We start from the raw sequence: 23,686 nt of genomic DNA, 5'->3' as shown, positions 1-23,686 counted from the left end.
CTCCACCTTTGGGAGGCTAGAAGAGGCCTTCTAAAACGCTGGAAACGGCAAAAACCAAACAGAAAGTTACGGAAACGCATTTCTCTCCTCACCGAGCAAGCTCAAGATTATGCGAACCAATTGGCCAGGCAGAACTGGCATGCTTTCTGTGCCAAGCTGCAGGGGACTCTGAGCCCAAAGACCTGGCATCTGCTACGCACACTTCTAGCCACGCAACCCTCCAAAGCAGCATGGAAGCAGCACCTTCAGAGGCTTATTCGAAACTGCGCCGGTACAGAAGAACACCTCCTAGAAGAATTACAAAAGAAGCTCTGTGGCGATGCACCTGCTGGGGCTTCAATTCACACCAAAGAATACGCTGGCGCACCAAACACTGAACTCGACTGGCCCTTCAGCCTGGCCGAGCTGCACACAGCCCTAACAAAGTTGACAAGAAATACCAGCCCCGGAATAGACAGGATTGTCAACAAGCACTTACGCAACCTACCGCACCAGGCCACCACGGCTTTTCTCCGATATTACAACGACTGCTGAGATAAAGGAGAGCTACCTGCGGTATGGAAGCACTCGTAAATCACCATAATTCCCAAGCCTAACAAACCAGTCGGCATCGAGAACCTACGCCCGATTTCTCTCACCTTGTGCGTGGGAAAGCTATTCGAACACATGGTGCACGACCGCTTAACCCAGTACCTGGAAGATAGTGGACACTTACCGGACGCCATGTTTGGCTTCAGGCAGCATCTTTCGACGCACGACGTGCTCTTACTACTCAAAGAATACCTCCTTGATTACCTCACCCATCGAAGAAAGTACTCCATACTCGAAGTTGACGTCACGGCGGCCTTCGATAACGTCAGCCACGACGCGAGCCTGAACAAGCTCGAAGGCGTTGGCTGTGGCATTAGAACCTACACGTATGTCAAAAACTTTCTGACAGACCGTACAGCAACTGTGGGCATATGCAACATCCGCAGCAAAATCTTTCAACTACCAAAAAAAGAAACGCTACAGGGTTCGGTGATCTCGCCGGTACTTTTCAGTGTGGCTATGATAAATCTGCTGAAAATTCTCGACAAATTACCTGATTTACGGCACGCTATCTACGCTGATGACATCACGCTCTGACATCACGCTTCTTTCTCGCTTTACCCTCTCTACCACCCGCAACGCTCAACCAACGTTGAGTGGGCACACTCTTTTGGCTCGTTTATTTGCCATGAAATTAACAAGAAACCCAACCCGCTTCCTGTGTCTTTGCGTTTCAAACAAACGTACAAACAAACGGTACACCGAGTTTCGCTTTAAACCATTCTTCCAGCGCCTGAATCGACGTCCGTTTCAACTGAGACTACACCGTGCGCACCGCTGCAACTTCACACCCTATCAGCGTGCCCTTAGAAAAGATGGAGTATCATTTTCGGAAGAGTTTAAATGGTTTCTATTGTGCTACAGAGCCAAGGATTCGTTTGGGAAGGTACGGCTGGAATTGACACATGACACACTGCATGGGAGCAAAGACAAACTGCACCCGAAGGAACATGCTATATACACTAGAAAATATTCATTATGGGGGTTGTATTCCGTGGGTGAAACGAGCTTTCAAAAGACGTCGGGCATATTTTTTTGTTTTTGCTGCTTCAGCGTACGTACACCACAGTACCAAGTGTGCCAAGATTAGCAATGCAGCTGGGCGTTACTGATTTCTTTATAGTTTGCATGACCATATGGGTCATTAAAAAAAACACATGAAATTTAGAGTGCAAACAACTCAAGTGTGCTCAGACTCTGATCATTCGTACCCTAAATGAAGTGGTTGACAAACTTTTTGAGCTATTTTGCGTGAATTCTGCCCCGACAACAGGATAAAATGTGAGTGCTACCATGCTGATTTGAAAAGAATTCAGTACACTCGTTCTCCTTACTTTCAATGCACGGTCTGAGGCATCATAGTGATAAGTAACTGCCACAGAAAGCCGACTATGAGACTCGCTGTTAAACAAGCCACCTCTTTTGTAGCGTTCATGCCATTTCACGTGATGCATGCCCATTCAAATAAGGGAAATTTAACAACCCGTAGAACACCGTTTAGTAAAAGCAGGTTGAGGGCATCAAAAGCCTCTCGGAAGTGTCACATAAGGCTCTGACCACCCACCAAAGCGTCTCTCGATTTCTCTAGCGACAGCTAGGCATAGTCTGTCGTTTCCTCTCTTCGCCACTACCTGTACGCACAGGGGCAATCCGTCCGCCGACCTCATAACAGGGCACACAGTGACGGGCACCTTGAATAAATTAAACAGGGCTGTCATGCCCGGCGAATCGAAGAACATCAAGTCCTGGTTATGAAACGGGGCAGATTTCGTGGCCGCTGGCAGTAGGAGAACTCCGTCGTCGCCGAGAGTCTCCTCGAAGCGGTCGCGGGCGCTCTCGACGGAGGTGACGCAGGCTTGAGCATTCTGCTCCGAACAGAAGCTGAAAAGTCGCGTCATGTTGGATAACGCCATCGCGGCGAGTGTGTGACGGTTAGCTCCCACAAGGAAGCGGATCAGTTCATTTACAGTGTTGAAACCACCGGGCCTGAACATCTCTGCCAAAGGCTTGGGCTCCTTGGCACCAACGAACTTCAAGCACGTGACTGTCATGAACTGCACCTCTGGTATGTGGAGTCGCTTTGGTTCGATCCCATGAGCCGTCTTCAGGTACTCAGTCACCTGCGCAGAGCCATGAACACGTGCATGATTTTCTAGCGCAAGTCTAGCAACACCAAAACCAGGCGTCACAGACTTTTTTGCCTTTCACCTGCTTCTCCAACGTATATTAACGTTTGTCCAGAGGAGCAAAATGCAAGTACTAAAACAGATAGTGTGGACGTGCGTGTACGCGAGTTAATCGGTGTCTATGTGTGCAGGATGTGTGTAAATCACACTGTTTCTGTTAAAATAAAATGCGTCAATGTGTCAGCGGGAAATAATTTATGATAATACAGACCCGCCTAACTGCTCTGGTAGCCTCCGTGGTCACACGGCTGATGTACAAGCTTCCTTCCGTGTCCATGTAATGAACCTTCAGATGCTTGATATTCACCTGAAATACAAAAGAAAAGACAGTTTTCATTCGCATAGCGATATTTCCTTGCACGCTTAAAGGAGGTATGACACAAAATATTGAAAGGTATGCGTATTGCTGGATAGACCTGTGTGCACTCACAGGCATCATCTACAAAATATCAACGATTAGAGTAGCCTAGAACATATCTAAGTCCAACTTCTAAAGTGCGTGTTTTTAAAGGCACCACCTCTGAGCATCGACATCACTCTGTATTAGGGCGAACTCCGAACAACACCCTGTATCACGAGTTTGGGCTTCTTGTCATGCTCGTTGCGGGAGCTTTCTTGTTGGAGTCTTTGCAATAGAAAGAAGAAGTGCGGCTTTATGTAGAAAGAGGAAGCGTGGGTTCACGTTCACAAGAAACCCCGCTAGATGTCTCCTTCCTCGGCGCTCTCTAAAACAGAAACTGCGACTAGGCGCAACTAAATGTCTCCAAATAAAAAAGAAAACCCTGCGCACTTGAGTCGAACGAGGTTTTCAGCCGTGACAAGTTCGTGGTTAGCTGCTTGTGACACGGAAGAAAGAAGCTGTGAAATTTTGTCATTAGCGCTCATTTATTCAGCCTATTGATGTGAGGTATGGCTTTCGCGTGTATAGAACAAAGGTAAGAAAGCTGATTGTGTGAATGCGCAACTTTTCAAGCCATCATACTTCTTTTTTCTGGATCGTTCACGAGTTGGGAACATTTTTTGGCCATCATTGTCTTTTGCATCCTAAAACACGACATCTCCCACTTATCAATACTTCCATTGAATTGCTTCAAATAAGTAGTATTTCAAATAGCGTGTAAGTTAATTATGGGAAAGCGTGAGGAGTTGTAACTGTCCAATATTCTTATTAACTGCCTTTAAACAGACCTAATTACCTATCGGATTCCCCTAGCGTATATTGAAAAAATTGTAAATGCCTTTGCGTCTCCTTGTATACGTTTCATCGCAGCGAGCAAAACCAAGGTTGGCACCTGATCTTGCTGTAAACTCCAAAAAGAAAATTAATTAGCTCTCAAGTTGCAGTCATGTCTCACATACGGAGAGCAATGCTCTCTCTGTTCATGTTCGCGTATCAAGTATTTCCATGCAGTATCTTTAAAAACAGTGTTTTACGCTTCTAAAAAAAATTCTTTATTTGTAGGGTGGGATTCCGTCAAACGTTCATGCACCTTCTTGTTTAGTTTGAGCCTATTGGCCACATATTTTGCCAGGACGTTGAACATCAGTGACACGTCTTCCGCGAACCGGCACATGGGTCCCACGCAGTTGTACTGCTCCAGATTCTCTCCGACATCTGGAAGCAGGCCAGTGTTTGGCACCACACCTAGAATTGTGATAGAGAAATCAACAGTCAACAAAACAATGACACAGGGTCAATATTATAAGTCTCAAAAGTGCAATTTTCACTGCAGTATTTGGTTTGTGTACACGGAGGAGGAACAGAGTCCATTTAATGGCCTGATTGCGAGGACACTTAACAAGAAAGCCATGAGAATGCTTACGTGTTGTCAGTAGATGGCACTCTACGTTACGGCCTTCATCACGCAAATTTGACGTATTTGATCTCGCATTAGTGCGATCACACATTGTCGCTAAGAAATCCCAAATTACGCCGAAATCTAAGGAAGAGAGAGCTTGCACCCACCTCCCTTTTTAATGGGTGAATGCAGAGAAAAGAGGGTAAAATCTTCTTTTCGTAAACTTTTTTCTTATAAATCTCACCGGAAGTTGCCTTATGGGCGAAGATCCCGCAATAGGCTGCCGGTACTCGAACGCTACCCGCGAGATCCGTGCCTATGCCCATCAGGGAGCCAGCTGCGGCTAGGAGGCTTCCCTCTCCACCTGTGTGTCACACAAAGAAAGTGTTTGAGACAGTAACGCAATTTCATTTGTTGTGGCAAGCTCTTCTGCATTCTGTATTATGCCTACACTGGGACCTACGTATTCTCCTTTTCAGCAATGTAACATTTTAAATTTACTGTTAAGAACCTCGACGACATTAACCTAATAGATAAACTTCAATGTCACTCATATACAACTCTCACGTTCTAACACACATATACTACGGTCCTGTTTTTTTTCTCCTATTTTCCTGCCTTCCTTCACATCGGTCCTTTCTCTTCTCAATCACCTTCCCCTTTAATCAATAACATGTAAATGTCTTCATATACGGTGGCATAATTCTGTGTTGTTCATTAAAAAGATTTCTCTATTTTTTGGATGAGGGGATGTATCCGTTTCTTGCTGGAAACGATGGTCGACGTAACTATTTATATACATTCTGAAAGTCATAAAAGACTGCCAATAGGTCTCTTTCAGTTTCGGTTTAATGCTGTAATGTTACGCTGTAGTCGTTACGCCATGTAAATATAGGCATCTGCAGATGTATTTTTTTTGTCATTCTGACCACCCACCACTGCTTCCACCAGGGCTTCGGCGCGTGTCGTAAGGGTTCCGGGTGCAACCGTCCACCAGGTTCATCGAGTCGCCCCACATGCACAGCTCGGGCACATTGGTCAGTGCCAGCGGGATGGCACCAGCTGCCCGAAGCAGCGCCACACTTGGCGCGTCCTCCGTGGCACGCCGCCCGTGCCAGAACAATGAGCCGGCGTCCTGGCGCAAACCTGCAAGGCGAGACGTTGTGACGGGTTTTCAAAGTTCAGCGTAAGTACTCAGAATGAAAGAATGTAAGCAGTTGGGACCTATATATATATATATATATATATATATATATATATATATATATATAGTGAGTTCCTTCAAATATTTGTTTCTCATCATTGCCCTAGCCATGAACAACGTTGCTGTAAGTTAATTTCTCCTGACGCACAGTTTGGTTTCAAACGTGAAAGTGTGTGATCAAGTAGATCAACCGCTTTGCGTAATAGGATATTGCGATTTAGCTATCCATGCAAGGACCACTGAACAGAATCCTTGAGGTATGACCAGCTGAGCAGCTACACGCACGACTCGAATTAACTTCTGACACACAGCAGATTACCGACACACGTGTACATGACACAGAGACTAGAAAGGCAACCGAAAGTCCCGCTTCTTTCCAAACTCTACAAGCAGCAGGCGAGCTACTGCCACCCAATGCAAATATCTACTCAGCCTTACATAAACTCTACAGAATATTTCGCTAAAAATTGAGCGACAAATGTTCATGGTATACGGCTCAACCCTGTCACTCGAGCACATAACATGCCAGTGCACACAGTGCCCGACAGAAGCCATCTGGCCGCTAATTACATACATAAAATGGTCGTATAGGAGTTGACACTCTCTGAGCTAGGCCTGGGAAACAAATTCCTGACCCTTGAACACACCCCCCGAGCCGTAATTGGATGTGGGGCCTGCACGGGGCTCTCCTCTTACAGTTTTCAGGAAGCCTTATGTTTATTTACCTTTTGGTTATATATCTCTTCCAATCTGTTTAGTGCCATTTCTAAAATGGTTTGTGTCCCGCAGTGCAAATATAAAAGACAGAAAGGGGAATGGTAGCTAACCGCCAGAGAGTTTCATTTACCAGTATTTATATAGAGCTTTTCATGACATTGTGAAAGTAGGGTACTTATTCGAGTTTTTTTTCTTAGTACGCTATCAGTCAGATGCCGCATAACGAATGCTATATAGGCGGCGCCCTCGTGCGTATATTATGAACCATTTAGGCCAAGGAATAAGGGACCATCATTTGTGTTTTCTTAGCTGTAGTGTGATAATTCGAACTTAAATTGAAAATAGGACAAGGAGACGAAAAATCACTGTTATCATCGGTGGCATCCTAACACACAGTCTTCAAATTATGCGGCCGGCACTGCCCCCCTTGAGCTACACATGAAGCACTTCCCCATCCACATTTCGTAAGTTATTTATGGGGCTTGCTACCTGGGAGTGTTTCCCACGATGTGTGTGAGATGAGACTTTTGGACTGGCTCAACCGAAAAACTAGAATGATTCACCCTAATATATGGCAAGCGACAAGAACACTATGAATGGACGCCACAAACAAATCAGGGGAGGGTCGCACGCTGAATATATTCAAATAAACGTTCAAAGGTTTTCAATCCTTGGGCAAGAGCAATCGTGTAATTTTCAAACTTTCAAGTATACATCGGGGCACTATCTTACGGAGCTCGGCTGCTGACCCAAAAGTCAGGGGTTCGATTTCCGCCATGGTGGTCGTACTTCAATAAAGGCGAAATGGTAGAGGCACGTGTGTACTGTGTGGTGTCACTGGATGCCAAAGAACACCAGATGGTAAACATTTCCAAACTCCTCTACTACGGCATCTGCGATAATCATATGGTGGCTTTGGGACGCAAAAACCCAGAAATTATCACTACTGGGCACTGTAAAGACGTTGCTAAAGAACAACGTTTCGAGCCGTGGTAAGATTGTCATAAGTGATCTATTGAAAAAAAGATAGATGTGAAATTTTTCTGTCAATTCTCATTCAAGTTTAATAGCTTGAAAAACAGGATATAGTGGCAAAAATGGTTGCTTGGGAGAGTTGGTACCACATTATTCAGATAGTGCCAAAAACGGAGGACAAGAAGAAGAAGCAGGCAGACCACGGCACTGTGCGAGACAGGCTGGTCGACATTTCGCTAAGTGGACACATGTTTGCGTTTTATAAAGCTAGGTACTCTTAGCGACATGTCGGCAACCTGTCTTAGACACTTTCTCCTGTTTATTCAACCTATATCCTACACCGTATTTGCATATGCCGCCTTCCATCTTGATTTTTATTTACCTTAATTCCTGTGTGTGTCATAACACGAAAGAAACGTCACTCTTCAAGACTGCCTTATCTAATTCGCAACCAACCCTCGCATCAATAGACGATTAGTTGGCTGAAGTGTACTTTGTCAAATGTTGTGGTGGTACAAAAGATCATTATGTAGCATGTTCTTAACAAGCCTGGAAATGAGAGTATCAGTACTCTGCATGAACAGCGTACCAAATTTTTTTCACTCGTGAGTCTGGCGCCATTCGCCGTGTAACATGCCGGGTGCATTACCTTTCACGGCGATGCTGTTCTTGACAGTGAAAGGCAGCCCCAGCAGAGGCTTTTCGTTGCTAAGTTGGCTCTCGCTCATGGTTCGCGATGCCACCAGTCTGTCTACCTCTTCGGCATCTTTGAGAGCCTCTTCGAACCTTTCCTCGACGACAGCGTTGATGATGGGCTGCACTTCTCGGATGCGTCGGATGTAGGCTGATATGAGGTCCGTGCTTTTTACCTACAAGAATTGAAAAAAGAAAAATTGAAAGGTTATCTGAGTTCTGTGCCACTTTTTATAGGTCTTATACGTCGCGTGTAAACAGAACCTAGAACTAAAAGGCGCTCAACAGGACCTTGAAATTAAGCTGCGCCCTCACTCCGTATTCGTGGAGTTGAAGCATGAACACCACTTGACCCCACGTGTAGCGCGTACGCTTTAATCTTGTAACATTTCTGACTAAAACATAAAGAACCAATGGCAAGCTGATATTTCCAAGATATAAGTTGCATGGTAAAATGGTCGCATCGGAAGCCTTTCACCTGCAAATCATCTTAGACAAACGCAGAATGAAATCTGTGAGTTTTTCTGCACAAAATTGTACAAGAGCAAAAAATCAAGCCAGCGCGCCTACAAAAAGAGGGCGATAATTTGAATACAAAAAATAGAAAGAAGAAATATGTGTGGAATAAATCGCAAGTAACAAGATTGCAGTGAGCGTCAACGTCCATCTCAAGCTACGAGCCCGATGTTTGTCGGTGATTGCTGAAAACTAGGATACTGTTAAAGCCTTACACATCAGTCAAGCACGAATCACCCTAAAGGCTCTAGAAGCACCATCGACTAAGCTTCTTATCTAGCTCTTTCTTTATTGTTTAACTCTCAAGTTTGTGTGATTTTTGATCCTCGTCAAAATACAGGATGATTGCCTTAATAAGTTAAGTAAATGAGCTCAGCAGTAAAATTTACGAGCGTTGCTGCATAAAGTTTCAATGCGCAACGGTGGCGCTTACCGAACACATTGTGAAATACATATGCTATGTGGTCATTCCTAATACGAAAAAGTCAGTTCCACCTTGAGCGAAAAGCAATAAACGTGGTCGTAAGAAATCTCAAATGTATGCGAAGTAAAACAAGCAGCTAGCACCTTTTGCATTTCACCTGGCGTAATACAACGAAATCCTGGCATAAGGAAACGTGGTTGTTGAAGTGAGCGTTACGATCTCCGTGTTTGTTCATGCTAACAGGACAATGTGAACACAGCATGTCCAAAGTATGACACGTCCAGTAATTGCCGTTCACACAAGGTACGCGATACGTTCGACCAAAAAAGGTGCACATTTTTCCAGCCTAGCGGCTACATACTACTACCACAGAGGAGGGAACAACCCACAGGCTAAGGAGCTTTCCCGAAAATACGCTCGTGCGTCAAGCACCGCTGTAATGCGAAAGTGAGTCAATACAGACTGTTCGAAAAAGGAATTCACTTCATTTCTACAAGAGGAGTATAGCTACTATTTTAAGCTTCTGAATTTCATGCACCGGTGGCCTCGCGATTGCCTTGACCGAAAATGACTTCGGCTAAAATCAATAACGTGGGTTCCACTTCGGTAACGCTGAGGGTTGGAGCAGAACAGACCACCGGATTGGTCAGCGCGCCCAATGGCATCGTGAACGCATTGAATGTTGTGACTACTTGTACACAAAGAACCTGGCAGTGTGAAGAAAAGCGGTTTTCAAAGGTGAGTGCGCCAATCACATGCGTAATTGTATGCGTCGTTTTTCAATAATTGACGTTTTTTTTACCATGGGCTTGTCAGTGATGACCTGTTTCTGGTACAGCACTTTGGTCTTTTATCACGGTGACTTGACATTTTACGATGTAACGGAATGAAAAAAACAACAACTTTATTTTAGTCCTGTAGGACCCGCTTAGTGCGTAGCGCGCATTTCCCTCGTAGAGACCGACAGGGAGTACTTGGCGGCTGCTTAGTGGGCTTGCAGGACGGCCCATTGCTGGTCGGTGAGATTTGAGAAGGACCTCTCCCACTTGTTTTAGGTAGAGTCGGGAGGAGTGGTTTTCACTCCCAGAGCATGCGTGCAAGTGTCGCCATGTGTCCACATGAGGGGCATGTGTCACTGGGGTGTGCATCAGGATAATAAACGTGAAGCTGGGCAAGGTTTTGGTACGTGTGCCTGTAACAGGCATAGGGTTAGCGCCTGTAGTCTGTCAGGTTTGAGAGGGTGGTGGTGGAAAAATGCGGCGTTAAAGATAAAAGTGTTTTGAATGCAAACATTTGTGTTTTGTGATGTCGTTGCACGTAATGGGTGCATCCCGATTGGTCTCCAATTGAGCGAGATGGGGTTGCCCCGTCGCAGTGCGGTCGGTAAGTGCGCGCGCTGCATCATGGGCAATCTCGTTGCGGTTGGATGGGGCACCCGGCATTGGGGGTGGCGAACCAGATAACAATGTGGTGCTTCAGGGCACTCGGGTCCACGCTGCGCAGGATACGTAACGCCTGGTTGGAGCTGACGCCGCGTTCGAAGGCTGAATGGCTGGTCTGGAGTCGCTGTATAGGTGAGCTCCCGTTTGCTGACGAGCATACCTATAGCTATAGAGCTACTTGCTCCGCTACTTCGGGGTTTCGGGTGAGCATAGTGGCAGAGTTAAGAATCTGCTGGGCGGATGGCACCGCAACCACGGTGAGGGCTCGGTTGTTGTGTTAGGCAGTGGCGTCCACGAAAGAGATGTTGTGCAGCGAACAAATAAGATGTTTGTCCTCGGCCCGAAGACTGTGAACGAACCATCGCTCACAAACAAGACGTCCAGCGCGCCACAACATGGTGGTTTGGACAATGAGTACGCAGGAAATTTTCCGCGCCTAAATCCGACAAGAGCTGGTACTGAGTTAACGCAAGTGCTCAACGCTGGTGAGAAATGTATCACGAAAGAGTCTGCCAAGCGCACCTATGCTGATGCACTAAGCCCACCTCAAAAAAACCTCGAGCACGTTATTCGCGCTCTGTTCACCACACTACGATCACGCGTCGCTAAGATGCCTGCGAGTTAAAGGAAGGACATGCTGGAAGAAGTCCTGTCTCTGGAGTCAGTGTTACTTTTCTCTGCTTCCACATACACAGTAGAATAATGGCAATGTCTTGCCCACCTGGTCTATTCCATCCTTCAAAAGTGCCCTTAATAATGCAATGGAACTGTGCCGGTCTTCTAAAACGTCTGCGTGAACTCAACATTTTCCTGCACGACATTCCAATACCAATTCTAGCCATCTCAGAAGCCGGTCTGCCAAATGCAAGGACGCTCCAAGGGTACACCTGACACGGCAACCCGAGCATAACGTCATTCGCAAATGGAAGCGCATTTATATACATAAGGCGGGATATACCTCACGTCGCCTTACCAGTGCAAGACTTGTTCCAACTCACTGGAAGTTGCTGCTGTGCAAGTGTGCCTGGAAAACCGAAAACTGAGTGTGGTATCGGTGTACATAAGCCCACGAATGAAGGTCTTCATGGAGACTTTCCTAAAGTACCTTCGCACTCGATGTCGTGCTCCTCGAATAATCTGTGGTAATTTTAACGCGCATCATCCACTCTGGGGAGATAAGAGTATAGATTTTCGAGGCAAGGAACTTCTAGCAGCTGCGGAAGTTGCCTACTTATGTGTGGAGAACGATGGCAAACCTACATTTTTCAGGCCACCAGATTCATAGCGTGCAATAGACCTTGTACTTCACTCCACGGACCTTCTGGTATCAACGACTACGGCTCCAGACAGGATGAGCAGTGACCATTTCCCCATCTTCACCAATATTCTGGGATTTCGAACTGCTGGTCGACAATTCTGCAATGTAACGTGCTGGGACACCTACAGTGAAGCGTTGGACAAATCCACTGGTGAGCTGTTCGCAGATATGTTGCAAAGCAAGCGAGCGGCAACTTCGTTGCTGAAACTGCCTGACCATTTTCCTGTTCCTGACTTGAAATTGAAGAACCTCTGCGCAGCACGTAGACGAGCGGAGCGGAATCTAATGAGAACAAAAGGAAATCCGTCAGCGAAAACCGAATATAACAGGATAAACGCTGCGATCCGTCGCCATACAAAAAAATTAAGACGAAATCAATGGGCCGGTTTCTGTGAGAGTTTGTCAACGTTTACGCCCTTGACAAGGTAATGGGCAATAATAAACAGTCTTTCTAAGAAGATCCGCTCACACAGGCCATTCGAAATATTCGCTTTTAAACAACGGATAGATCTGCAAACCCTTGCAGAGGATTTCGCAGACGTGTACACATCTGGCAGATCAGCAGGAACGGCGATTCCTCGGTCACCCCAGTTTTTTTCACACGATGGATACGCCATTCTCCTTTCGAGAGCTGGATATGGCACTTAGCAATTTAAGAAGACGCTGTGCCGTGGGTCCCGATTTGATCAGCAATCAAATGCTGACAAATCTGCCATATAAGCAAAAAAGGGCCCTTTCAGACATATTTATTCATGTCTGGAGCACAGGAGAGACCCCAGTTGTTTGGAAGGCAGCATGGGTGGTGCCAGTCCGAAAGTCCGGAAAGGATCCTGCGAGCCTCGCCTCATATTGACCGGTATCTAATACATCATGCGTGTCTGAGTTGATGGAAAGATTATTATGTATAAGTATAACTTGGTACCTTGAACAAGGAAGACGATGCATCCCTATCGGAAAAATCGCCACGGTGGATCCTGGAAAACCTGGTGGGCTTAGTGGAAATAATAGTGGGCATGGTGAAAATTATGATGGATATGGTGGGACGTAGGGGAAAATGTGGTGGATATGCCGAGACATACTGGGTGGTATGGTGTACAGATGATGGGTAAAGTGGAAATGATGGTGGAAAGCAGAGGCTAGATAGTGGGCAATAATGGGACACTCTGCCCACCATTGCGATAATGCTGGGAAGCCCTAACCATATGGTGGGTGGTGCTTATTATGGTGGGCCACATGGTGTACTAAGCTGAGAAGCTCTGCCCAACATTGCGATGATGCTGGGAAGCAGTAAGCAGATGATGGGTGGGCTTATAATGGCGGGCAATTTATTTAGTGTACCAAGCTGGGATCTGTACATTACATATTCTAACACCATGATTTCCGCCAAAGGTTAGGCCTACCGACCGAGCCCGTGCTTCCGGGATTCAGAATACACGATTTCGACGATTAAGAATGACAATACAGCGCAGCCATGGCATCAATTAACCTAAATGAAGCATTTTTCATTTTGTATGGTGTCCGCTCAAGAAGCAACAAACATCGATGCGACGCGATTCAAGCACTCCCAGAGAACGTACGTCTCTTCTCACAGACAGCCGCCGGTCGCACTCGCCGGCACTTCTCTAGCTTTTGTGCGAGAACTCAGACGTGGCAATTCGTATGCTTGGGGAACCAATATAATAGCGTAATGTTTCCGGCACACTGCATTCGTTTTGGCCAATCCGTTATGTAGTTGTTGCTTTAGCGAAAGAGCTACAGCATTGCGCTAGCACGGCCGACCTCTACATTGTGCGAAAAGCATCCCAATACTCAATCAAATAAATCAGGTGGGCGTATCTATGGAATGAGCCTAGAAGCGTCATAAAGCGTGAGCAGATGTCGCCCTTTAAAACGAGCGCGAAGCGGATATTAATCTTGGCAGACCCCGCCGGTAATCTTTTGCTGCTCCCCAGTCCACTTGGTTTTTTTTTCTTGCAGTTGCGAATTGTAAAAAAAAGCACTGCTGCCAATAACACAGTAGCAATCGTTACAGGCAGCAGTTGCTTGTGTTTAATAAATGTGCAATTTTTAGTAGCAGGTGCAGATCTCGTCTATGTCGTGTACACGACAAATATAACTGAAGTTGAACCGCAAATTTCTATAATAACTAACTATTTCCACACAACCAACCTCATGATGGTATGGAGCAGTGGTTAGTGTCTCCGAATGGGAACCCGCAGGTTGCACGTTCGGTCCTCTGTGGCACGTTGTTTTTTTACGGGACGGGTGTTTTTTATACCGTTTTTATAGAATTCTTTTTTATTTTTGTGGCAGCTCGCCACGGTGATTCTGACGCCATTTCGCGCTCAAGCGTTGCCGGCACTGCAGCACCCACCATATCCCACCATGCGCCATGGTGGGCGTTTCCCACCATTCACCCACTACATTAATCCACTATAATGATGGGTGGTGGTTTACACCATGCCCACCATTCGTTTTTTTTTCGATAGTGATGGCCATCGTGTATGACAAGATTTCACCCACGACTGAGTATCCAGGACAGTGTTTTGGACCTATTAAGCCACATCGAGCACCACCACGTCAGCGGACTCTCGACACTTGCCGTCTTCATGGACGTTGCCAAGGCATATGATTGTGTGCTTCAGGCAGGCATCTTGAACAGGCTCCAAGCCATGGGTGTGTCGGGAAATGCTCTTCGGTTCGTACATGAATTTCTCAGAGACCACTGTGTCCGTGTTAAGCTTGGAAATGTAACGAGCGAAGAGAGACACGTTTCTTGCGGCGTCCCACAAGGAAGTGTTCTATCTCCCTTGCTTTTTAACGCTTCCTTGCTATCTCCCTTGCTTTTAATTGGCCAGCCTTCCTGACACTCTGCACTTAGCTCTGAGAGCAGGTAAAATATCCATCTACGCCGATGACATCTGCATTTGGATCTCAGGGTACCAGCAAAAACGTTTGGCCCGGATAGCACAGAGTGCTATTTTAATCATTGAGCGTCACTTGTTGACACTTGGCCTATCTTTATCAGCGGAAACATCGGCCTTCATGCTCTTCTCGGAAGAGAGACGGAAGTCAACACGTCTGTTGCTGAATATTCGAGGCCACTCAATTCGTTGTGCAACAAGTGTCCATTTCCTGAACATTACCATCGACAAGCTATTATGGCGACATGCGGTTGATGGTATAGTCACTGCATCAGTGCAAAGGATCAACGCTCTGCGTCGCATGGCAGGGCAACAATCCTATGTCCATGCTTAAATGAAGATGCGCTTATAACCAGCCGCATTCTTTATCAACTGCCCTTAATATCACCATCACCGAGCCAGTTCAAACGCCTAGAGGCAGTGAACAGAAAGGGTCTTCGCTTGGCGATGGGAGTTACTCAGGCGGCTTCAAACACGAAGGTCAATAATGAAGCCGAGTCTCTTCCGCTCTGCCTTCTGGCGTCTCAGGCCTTATTGACGCAGCTGTCAAGACTGGGCGAGTTCTTCGCAGGCACGGCGCTTCTCCGGCGGCTAAGAGCAAGAACTGGCTCACATATCAACGCGGCACTGAACACATTTCAATATTCAGGCTTGAAACTGCGTAAACGACGCTCTATGAACCCGCCATGGTCTTTTGGGGATGTTGCGTGTAACTTAAGCGTACCCAATGTACCAGCGAAGCTCACCATTCCAGCCGCGGAAACAAAATTTCTTCTGCTGCACCACTTGAGCACCATGTACCGCGGCCACCTACAAGTGTACACCGACGGATCAGTGCGAACACAAACGGATAGCTGCGCAGCGGCTTTCTGCATACCCTACCTTGGCGTGTCATGGTCGGGCCGCCTGGATCGCGTGGTTTCGTCCACAACGGTAGAAAGCGCTACAATCACGGCGGCTTTGTGAAAATTGCGATCCTTTTCTGCACGAGATGTTGTAGTGCTGACGGACTCCAAATCAGCCCTACAAGGACTGCATCGTGGTCTACCTCAATAAAAGTTTACCAGGGAATCTCTGGCATTAATTAAACATCTAAATGGCAAGAGTTTTAATATAAATTTTCAGTGGATCCCATCCCACGAGGGCATTGAAGGCAATCTCTTGCATGCGAAGCACGGACATCTGTTCCAAAAGTAAAAACTCCCAAGATTTACGAGAACAACAAATATGTGATACGCAATCATTTCAAGGCGATCTACAAGTTTCACACCAAGCATGTGTAAGTCATGGACTTTCTCGTGAACAAGCGACGCTGTTGTACCGCATAAGAACCGGCTCCGCATACACCCCGGCCTGGTCATTCAAGACTGGGAGATACGCTTACCCGTTTTGTGCCTTCTGCGGTGACATCGAGGATATCGAACATTTCATTTGGCTTTGCCCGCAGTTTGATGTGCAAAGAGCAGCGATGATCCGCAACTCGCGAAAAGGCTGTCATAGGCATTGGACAGTTGATGACGTCATTTTTCCTGAAGAACCCGCGGCAACTAGGAGGAACGTGCAATGAATTTTGTTGGCCTTCCTGCTTTGATTGATATGTGGGGTTTAACGTCCCAAAACCACCATATGATTATGAGAGACGCTGTTGGCCTTCCTGCAAGACACTTGGCTGTCTGACACGTGCTGACAATTTTCGAATTCAGGAGATGCTCAAGCGGAACAATTGCCGGCCATGCAGGCCAGGCTAACCCTGCCTGCTGCACCACCACCACCACCGCCACCACCACCACCTGTTTACTTATCATTTTTTGTATGTATTATTATGTATTATCATTATGTATATATTTCACTCCATTGTAACCCCACTCTGATGTAATACCTACCTTGAGGGGGCCCTTAAAGAAATGAAAAGTGGAGTTTAGTGTAGGAAGTGGATACGAAGCGCAAGCCGTAAGAAAGTAAAAGCCGAATTCTCCTGTCTCTCATTTCCCATTAGCAGCCATTGACATGTACATTGAGCACTATCTGACAAGAAAAGGTTGCTGCGTTATACATGCTGGGCGTAACCTCCTTGGTTTTAGAAAGGTTTAGCGAGCGTCGGGCCGCAGTGCCATGAATACAGTAAACTAGTATATACCATGAACTCGAGGTGGTTAAAGGTGGGAAGTAGACCCGAAGCGCAAGCCTTAAGGAAGTGTGCGTGTGCCACCTCTCGTATAGTTTTTGGAATGTCCGCTGGATGGCGGTGCTTCTAAATGGGGAATATATGATGAAAAAATGAGAGATGGTGCTGCTTCGAGTGTTGAATAGATGGACGAACGGACACACAAACAGATGCAGGGACGGATGCACGAACAGACACACGCACGGACGGGCGGATGGACGCATGGATGGTCACACAGGCGGACGCATGGACAGATGGAAACAAGAACGAATGCACGGACGAATGCTTCGCCCCACTGTCTATCATTCACTACTTGGATATGCTGGCATTTTTTTTGCTCCCTTTTGGCGCGACTGACGAACAGGATAAAGCGGAGTGAGCACAAAGGAACGCGGGTACTGAACGACCCTGTGGTGTCCTATTCTGCACAGACACTGAAAGTCCACGTGGCTGCCATCATTACGTATTCAGAGTAGAGAGCCTACATGTGACGTCACCTGAAAACCAGGCTATATGGCCACATAATACCAGACGTGTAATAGCGTTTTGTTTGTAAGGCACATAATATCTTTCATTATTTTTCACCCTTGTAACGAAATAAAAATTAAATTTTTGTGGTGAGAACATCAAACTCATTTTTGTTGCGAAAGCATTGACTGCAGCATGTCTCGCTAGCTTTCGCAACGTTGCACATGATGTGTGAAATAGAGTGTACCACCGAGTGTAAGATAACTCAGCAAGAACTCAACAAGATGCTAGACAAAGGGATTATTCAACCCTCCTCGAGCCTTTGGGCATCTTCCACTCTGCTCGTTAAAAACAAAGATGACACGTGAGTGAGTCAGTGAGTGAGGGAGTGAGTGAGAACAACTTTATTATGGTCCAGTGCAGACGCTGGACACTTCTGCGCTCATTACCGTCATCGGAATCGAATCACCTAAAAGGGCGTCTACCTTTTGCCCCACATTCATAATGCTCTCCTTGTCTCCACGGTGCGTGATACTTTTCTGATTTCATACCCCTTTCTTCCTGCGATTGGCATATTGCTGTCGAGGAGGAAGACCAAGAGAAGACTGCGTTCGTAACTCTGCGATGACCTATACCAGTTCTGCCATTTGGGCAATGCAACGCCCCTGCCGCGTTCGAGCGTATGGTGGACTCTATGCTATAAGGGTTCAGGTGGTCAACATGCCTTTTAAATGTGAAGCATTTCTTAGCTAACTTCGGCAACATTGAGCGTATCTATCTATCTATCTATCTATCTATCTATCTATCTATCTATCTATCTATCTATCTATCTATCTATCTATCTATCTATCTATCTATCTATCTATCTATCTATCTATCTATCTATCTATCTATATATATATCTATCTATCTATCTATCTATCTATCTATCTATCTATCTATCTATTTATTTATTTATTTATTTATGGTACCCTCAGGGCCCGAAGGCATTACAGAGGGGAGTGGCAATACAAAATAATACAGCAAACGGCAAAACGTAAAGAAAAAGAAGGGAAAATACAAAGCGATTGGCAAAAACACACAGTAACAAAGAATTAAATGTAGTAGCGGTAATACATTTAATTTAATACATTTAATACATTTAATTAAAAAAAAACGGCAAAACGTAAAGGAAAAGAAGGGAAAATACAAAGCGGTTGGCGAAAACACACAGTAACAAAGAAGTAAATGTAGCAGCGGGAATACATGACAACGATTTTGATAAAAAAAAAAGCACGACATATATAACACGAAGCAAAATCAAACATCGCAAAACATGTTTTGCAAAAAGGCCCTAAAACGTGATGTATCGGTAATAGCCGTAGCTGATTGTGGTAGTAGATTCCATTCGGATGTGGTTCTTGGAATGAAGGCATGCGAATAGGTTACGGTTCTGCAGCGGGGAACATGAACTTTTTGCAGATGGTCCAATCTGGGTGATATGAATGAGGGGGGTTTAATAAACTGTTCACGAAGATTTTTGCTATGAAAAAGTTTATGAAGGAGACTGAGTCGGGCTATTTTACGCCGAATGGCGAGTTCAGGAAGGTTGAGCTGGGACTTCATTAAGGTAACACTGGCCGTGCGGTTATAATTGGCTGAAATGAAGCGAACTGAACGATTCTGGACTGCTTCTAATTCATGTGTAAGTGTAGTGCCACCAGGATCCCAGACGGATGATGCGTATTCAAGTGATGGACGAATATAAGTAGTGTAAAGAAGTTTCTTAAGGGATGAGGGCGCCATGTAGAAGTTCCTGCGAAAATACCCGAGAGAACGGTTAGCCTTGGCGATGATGTGCTCCACATGGTGGTTCCATGACAGGTTACTGGAAATATGAACACCTAGGTATTTGTAAAATGAAACAGACTCGAGGTGGGTATCATTGAGATGATAATCTGGATACGCAAGTGAGGTGCGGCACACACGCATTGCTTTGCATTTTGAAATGTTTAGTTCCATGTTACATAATTGACACCAGGTAAATATGTTATTTAAATCCGTCTGGAGCGAGGTAACATCATTTTGGTTAGTTATTTTCCGATAAATTACACAGTCATCTGCGAATAGGCATACCTTTGATGAGACATTAGTTGGCAGGTCGTTTATGAAAATTAAGAACAGTAAGGGTCCCAACACAGAGCCTTGGGGAACACCCGAGAGCACCGGCTGGACGGGGGAATCAATATTGTTAGCAGAAACAAACTGTGTTCGGTTGGAAAGAAAGGCTCGAATCCAGTTAAACACGTTAGGGTCTAGGTTTAAGTGTTTCATCTTAAGAAGTAGTAACTGATGACTGACCTTATCGAATGCCTTAGAATAATCTAAAAAAATACAGTCAATGGTGAATCCAGAATCGAGTAGGACATGCAGGTCGTTTGTAAAGACTAACCCTCCTCGAGCCTTTGGGCATCTTCCACTCTGCTCGTTAAAAACAAAGATGACACGTGAGTGAGTCAGTGAGTGAGGGAGTGAGTGAGAACAACTTTATTATGGTCCAGTGCAGACGCTGGACACTTCTGCGCTCATTACCATCATCGGAATCGAATCACCTAAAAGGGCGTCTACCTTTTGCCCCACATTCATCTATCTATCTATCTATCTATCTATCTATCTATCTATCTATCTATCTATCTATCTATCTATCTATCTATCTATCTATCTATCTATCTATCTATCTATCTATCTATCTATCTATCTATCTATCTATCTATCTGCTCAGTACGACTTCTAGCTCTCCTGGCCGTTTCAGTAATGATATCGATACCAAGCTTGGTATGCCATAACGTGACTCTATGATGAGCATAAGTTACTAGTCATATATTCAAAATCAAGACATGCATGTGATGAAACTCCGGATTTACATTCTGTGGTCTGGATGCCCTTGCGGTGGTGTCGTTCACATGACATGTTGCAAAACTGGTACGGTATCACATGACTGCACGGTGACCACAAGCGTCATACCCTAACATGATAATCATGAGATGCGTGTCATGTAACAACATGACTACATGAAGCGCTCATGATTCGCTCGCAGCCGTTTCGCTAGCTCCACATATACCAAATTTGGTATCAAGTGGCGTAAATAAATGACGAAGATAAATGACACATCCTAACAAGATAATCATGACATGGAAGTCATGCATGGCATACTTTACCTCTGCCGCGTAACACTGGGCTTATTTTAAAGGGACATATCAACCTTCCTCATTCGTGCTTCGCATATCATCGATTCTCATTGTACGTGGGATCTGCCTCTTTTTTTTTACCTGGACGATTTCCTAGGAATTTAGTCTGCGTTTGTGACCCCCCTTCAGCGTCTGTCAGCTATTCTCGACATCTTCCGCACTACAGGCCTTGAATGAAGCTTGTCGAACTGCCACTTCGCATCAATAATATTGATTTCATAAGCTAAGATGTTGAGGCAAACTAATGTGACACGTTGAATCAATGTGGTTCACACAGAACACAAACATTTAGCGATAATTTTACAACACAGTTATGTGACGCTTACCAGGAATTTTTTTCCAATATTGGTATAGATACCTATGGTGGATGTTTTAAGTTCAGTGAAGATACACGAAGTTGAGGATACACAAAGTCTGATGCACGAAGTTGAAGTTCAATGTCCCTGGCTTAATTAGGAAATGCCGCTGATATGTATAGACCCTAATTTTTTTCTTTGGCCCTCAAATGTCCCAGTTATAAAACCGTCAAGGAAAATAAATTGTTTTCGATTTTCAACCTTAAATAGCAATCTTTTATTGAGCCCAGAGTTAAATTATCTAAAATAGACCTCTAACGCATAACTTTATGTACGTCACGAATTGTCAACATGCCACGCGAGCGAGGACGTTGCAGTGAAAAACGCATTCCATAAGTACGCAACACGCCGTGTGCAATGTCTTGAGCGCGTATACACAGAATAAATAAAATGACTGAAGATGAATTTTGCGTCAACCCGGCGAGATAGAACGAAGAAGTAAATACTCTTGCACCCGCTTCACGCTCTCCACCATTAGCTACAGAATAACTGCTTCTAGCATAAAATACACTACGCAAGACAGCACAAGACTTCACATGCTGAAAGCTACGTTTTCCTTGAGTACTTCACAGCCGGAATTAAAGGCAGAACGCATTGCGTTACTTGCTCGCTCGCAGTTTTTCGCTACGCCTCAAATTTGCGACAATAGGCAGTAGAGGGTCAAAGGCAGTCCACATCTATTATAAATATATTTCAGTTTTTTTGTCAATCAGCAAGGCAAGACGCCTTTTCTGTCTTTGTCTTAGATGAAGGAAAGAGGGGTGATTACTGCTAGTTTGTAGTCGAATGTAAGTTCTTCGGAACTACAACAATGCTGCCTATAATATTCATAGGTATAGTTTGTCAACGATAGAAGTTCAACTGCAGTCGCCCGACTATGGGGCCCTCGTCATCATGCTTTTAAATACAAAGATTTTATTTTGAATACATAAATAAATAAAACTCAAAAAGAAACTGGATATGCTCTTTTTATGGTTGCCCCGCCGCGGTGGTATAGTGGCTAAGGTACTCCGCTGCTGACCCGCAGGTTGCGGGATCAATTCCCGGCTGCGGCGGCTGCATTTCCGATGGAGGCGGGAATGTTGTAGGTCCATGTGCTCAGATTTAGGCGCACGTTAAAGAACCTCAGGTGGTGGAAATTTCTGGGGCCCTCCACTATGGCGTCTCTCATAATCATATGGTGGTTTTGAGACGTTAAACCTCACATATGTTCCCATGGTTCTTCTTGATATGTCTGCTTATAGTTAGAGCCCCACATGATATCCGATTCAGAAAAAATATAGAAAATGCTGACGTATGCCTGCCCTACTATCTGAAATAGCACCCTGGCCCTACCCCAGATGTTAAAAGTAAGATGTGTGCAAGCATCTGCTGCGTAATAATCTAGTGTTCACGAATATCGCAGCAGTTATTCGCTTACTTGCATGCAATATGAACTATAAAACATATTATAGCAGACATTTGGTGAAAAACATTGACAGGGCGAAGGGCGGGAGTATTATTTGAACGATTGATGAATCACGTTAACCCAGGCTTCAGATTTTCAGCTTATCTCTGTATCCAAATGTGCTTCGAATAACTATCGATATTTTTTGAATTCTGGTATTCACACTTCACTTGTATTAGCGCTAACCATGAACCTTTGTTTATTTAGTGAGTAATAAAATGGAACTGCTAATTATCATCACCCACAAAAATGCAGCCCTCTGCTAGGCTGAATGATTTTAATTAATTAAGCATAAGGCCTCATTTAGATAGAAATCACATGGCCTATAACTATAGACGTTTCTGGTACAAGCAAGTTTGTAAAGTGAGCACCTTGCCATTTCTGATGTCGCCAGCAAGAGATGTAGCAGAACGAAGAAGAAGCTTGTCGGTTACGGGTGGCAACGGTACAGGCCTCTGCCAATAAAACCACAGAGCAAAAAGCGTCCGCGTCACAGCGCACCACAAATATATTCCCAGTTCCAGTAACAGCTCACGACAACTTCTTAAGACGTTAGCCATTACACGGACAACGTTAAGCTAGAAAACACGAGCTTGCACAAACGTGTCCCACTTCCAGCTACAGCACTCTGATTGCTCACGGAAAATACTACTTTCTTAGAAGTCATTCCCACTATCTCGCAGATAGTGTACACTCGAGAAGCTTGCGAACGGGACTGGCAACTTGCCTGCGCGGCGCGGCGCAGCAAAAAATGTAACCGTGGCATCGACAGCTGCGCTAATAACAAAACCAGCTGCGCCCTTAGCAGCTTAGTCAATCAAATAGCTTGACGCATGAACACGGGCTCTGATTATGAACGGCAATTTATTGTGACGTGTAATAGCTGGACCATCTTGCATGGCGATAACAATGAGAACTGTTTGGGCTGAGAGAGTGCCGGAATTTATATTGCTTCTTCCTCTTATAAGAACACTTATGATTGTTAATTAATTCAGGGCTCCGCGTCATTTGTCAACTCTACGAAAAACATGACGTGTTAATTTTTTCCACTCTCTATAATTCTCAAAGACCACGAAAGACCATTTTGTGAGAAAACTGTAAAATGCACACCGATACTTAGTTCGTTATACTTCGTTCGGTATATTTCACTCGGGACGGAGCATTGCTGGCCTTCTTATGACCTATAGTGAACACTATAATGTGAGCGTTATCACGCCTTATAATATATGTACAGA

The 23,686-nt window shown here is 45.1% G+C and overlaps 1 protein-coding gene across 1 annotated transcript; it reads right to left on the bottom strand.

Moving 5' to 3' along the window:
• Positions 1-1,561: 1,561 nt before the first annotated feature.
• LOC119170743 (fatty-acid amide hydrolase 2-A) lies at positions 1,562-23,173 on the bottom strand. Its single transcript, XM_037421995.2, has 7 exons — positions 22,823-23,173; positions 8,122-8,341; positions 5,513-5,722; positions 4,821-4,940; positions 4,268-4,422; positions 2,989-3,084; positions 1,562-2,711 (listed from the first exon to the last, which is right to left on the bottom strand). The coding sequence occupies exons 1-7, from the start codon at positions 23,009-23,011 to the stop codon at positions 2,112-2,114; spliced, it is 1,590 nt and encodes a 529-aa protein (XP_037277892.2). The 5' UTR covers positions 23,012-23,173; the 3' UTR covers positions 1,562-2,111.
• Between the last annotated feature and the right edge of the window lie 513 nt (positions 23,174-23,686).

Source organism: Rhipicephalus microplus, chromosome 2, assembly GCF_043290135.1.
Source record: "Rhipicephalus microplus isolate Deutch F79 chromosome 2, USDA_Rmic, whole genome shotgun sequence".
NCBI lineage: Eukaryota > Metazoa > Arthropoda > Arachnida > Ixodida > Ixodidae > Rhipicephalus > Rhipicephalus microplus.
Note: the sequence above shows the minus strand (reverse complement) of the source record. Positions and strands in the feature narration are given on the sequence as shown.

What these genes read in the sequence shown, in the direction of transcription:
- LOC119170743 (XM_037421995.2), bottom strand. Translation starts at nt 23,011, where the DNA reads ATGGCTAACGTCTTAAGAAGTTGTCGTGAGCTGTTACTGGAACTGGGA. An exon ending in AAGCCCTGGTGGAAGCAGTG is followed by an intron (nt 4,941 to 5,512) that starts GTGGGTGGTCAG and finishes TGTGACACACAG; the next exon opens with GTGGAGAGGGAAGCCTCCTA. An exon ending in CTACCAGAGCAGTTAGGCGG is followed by an intron (nt 2,712 to 2,988) that starts GTCTGTATTATC and finishes GGCTCTGCGCAG; the next exon opens with GTGACTGAGTACCTGAAGAC.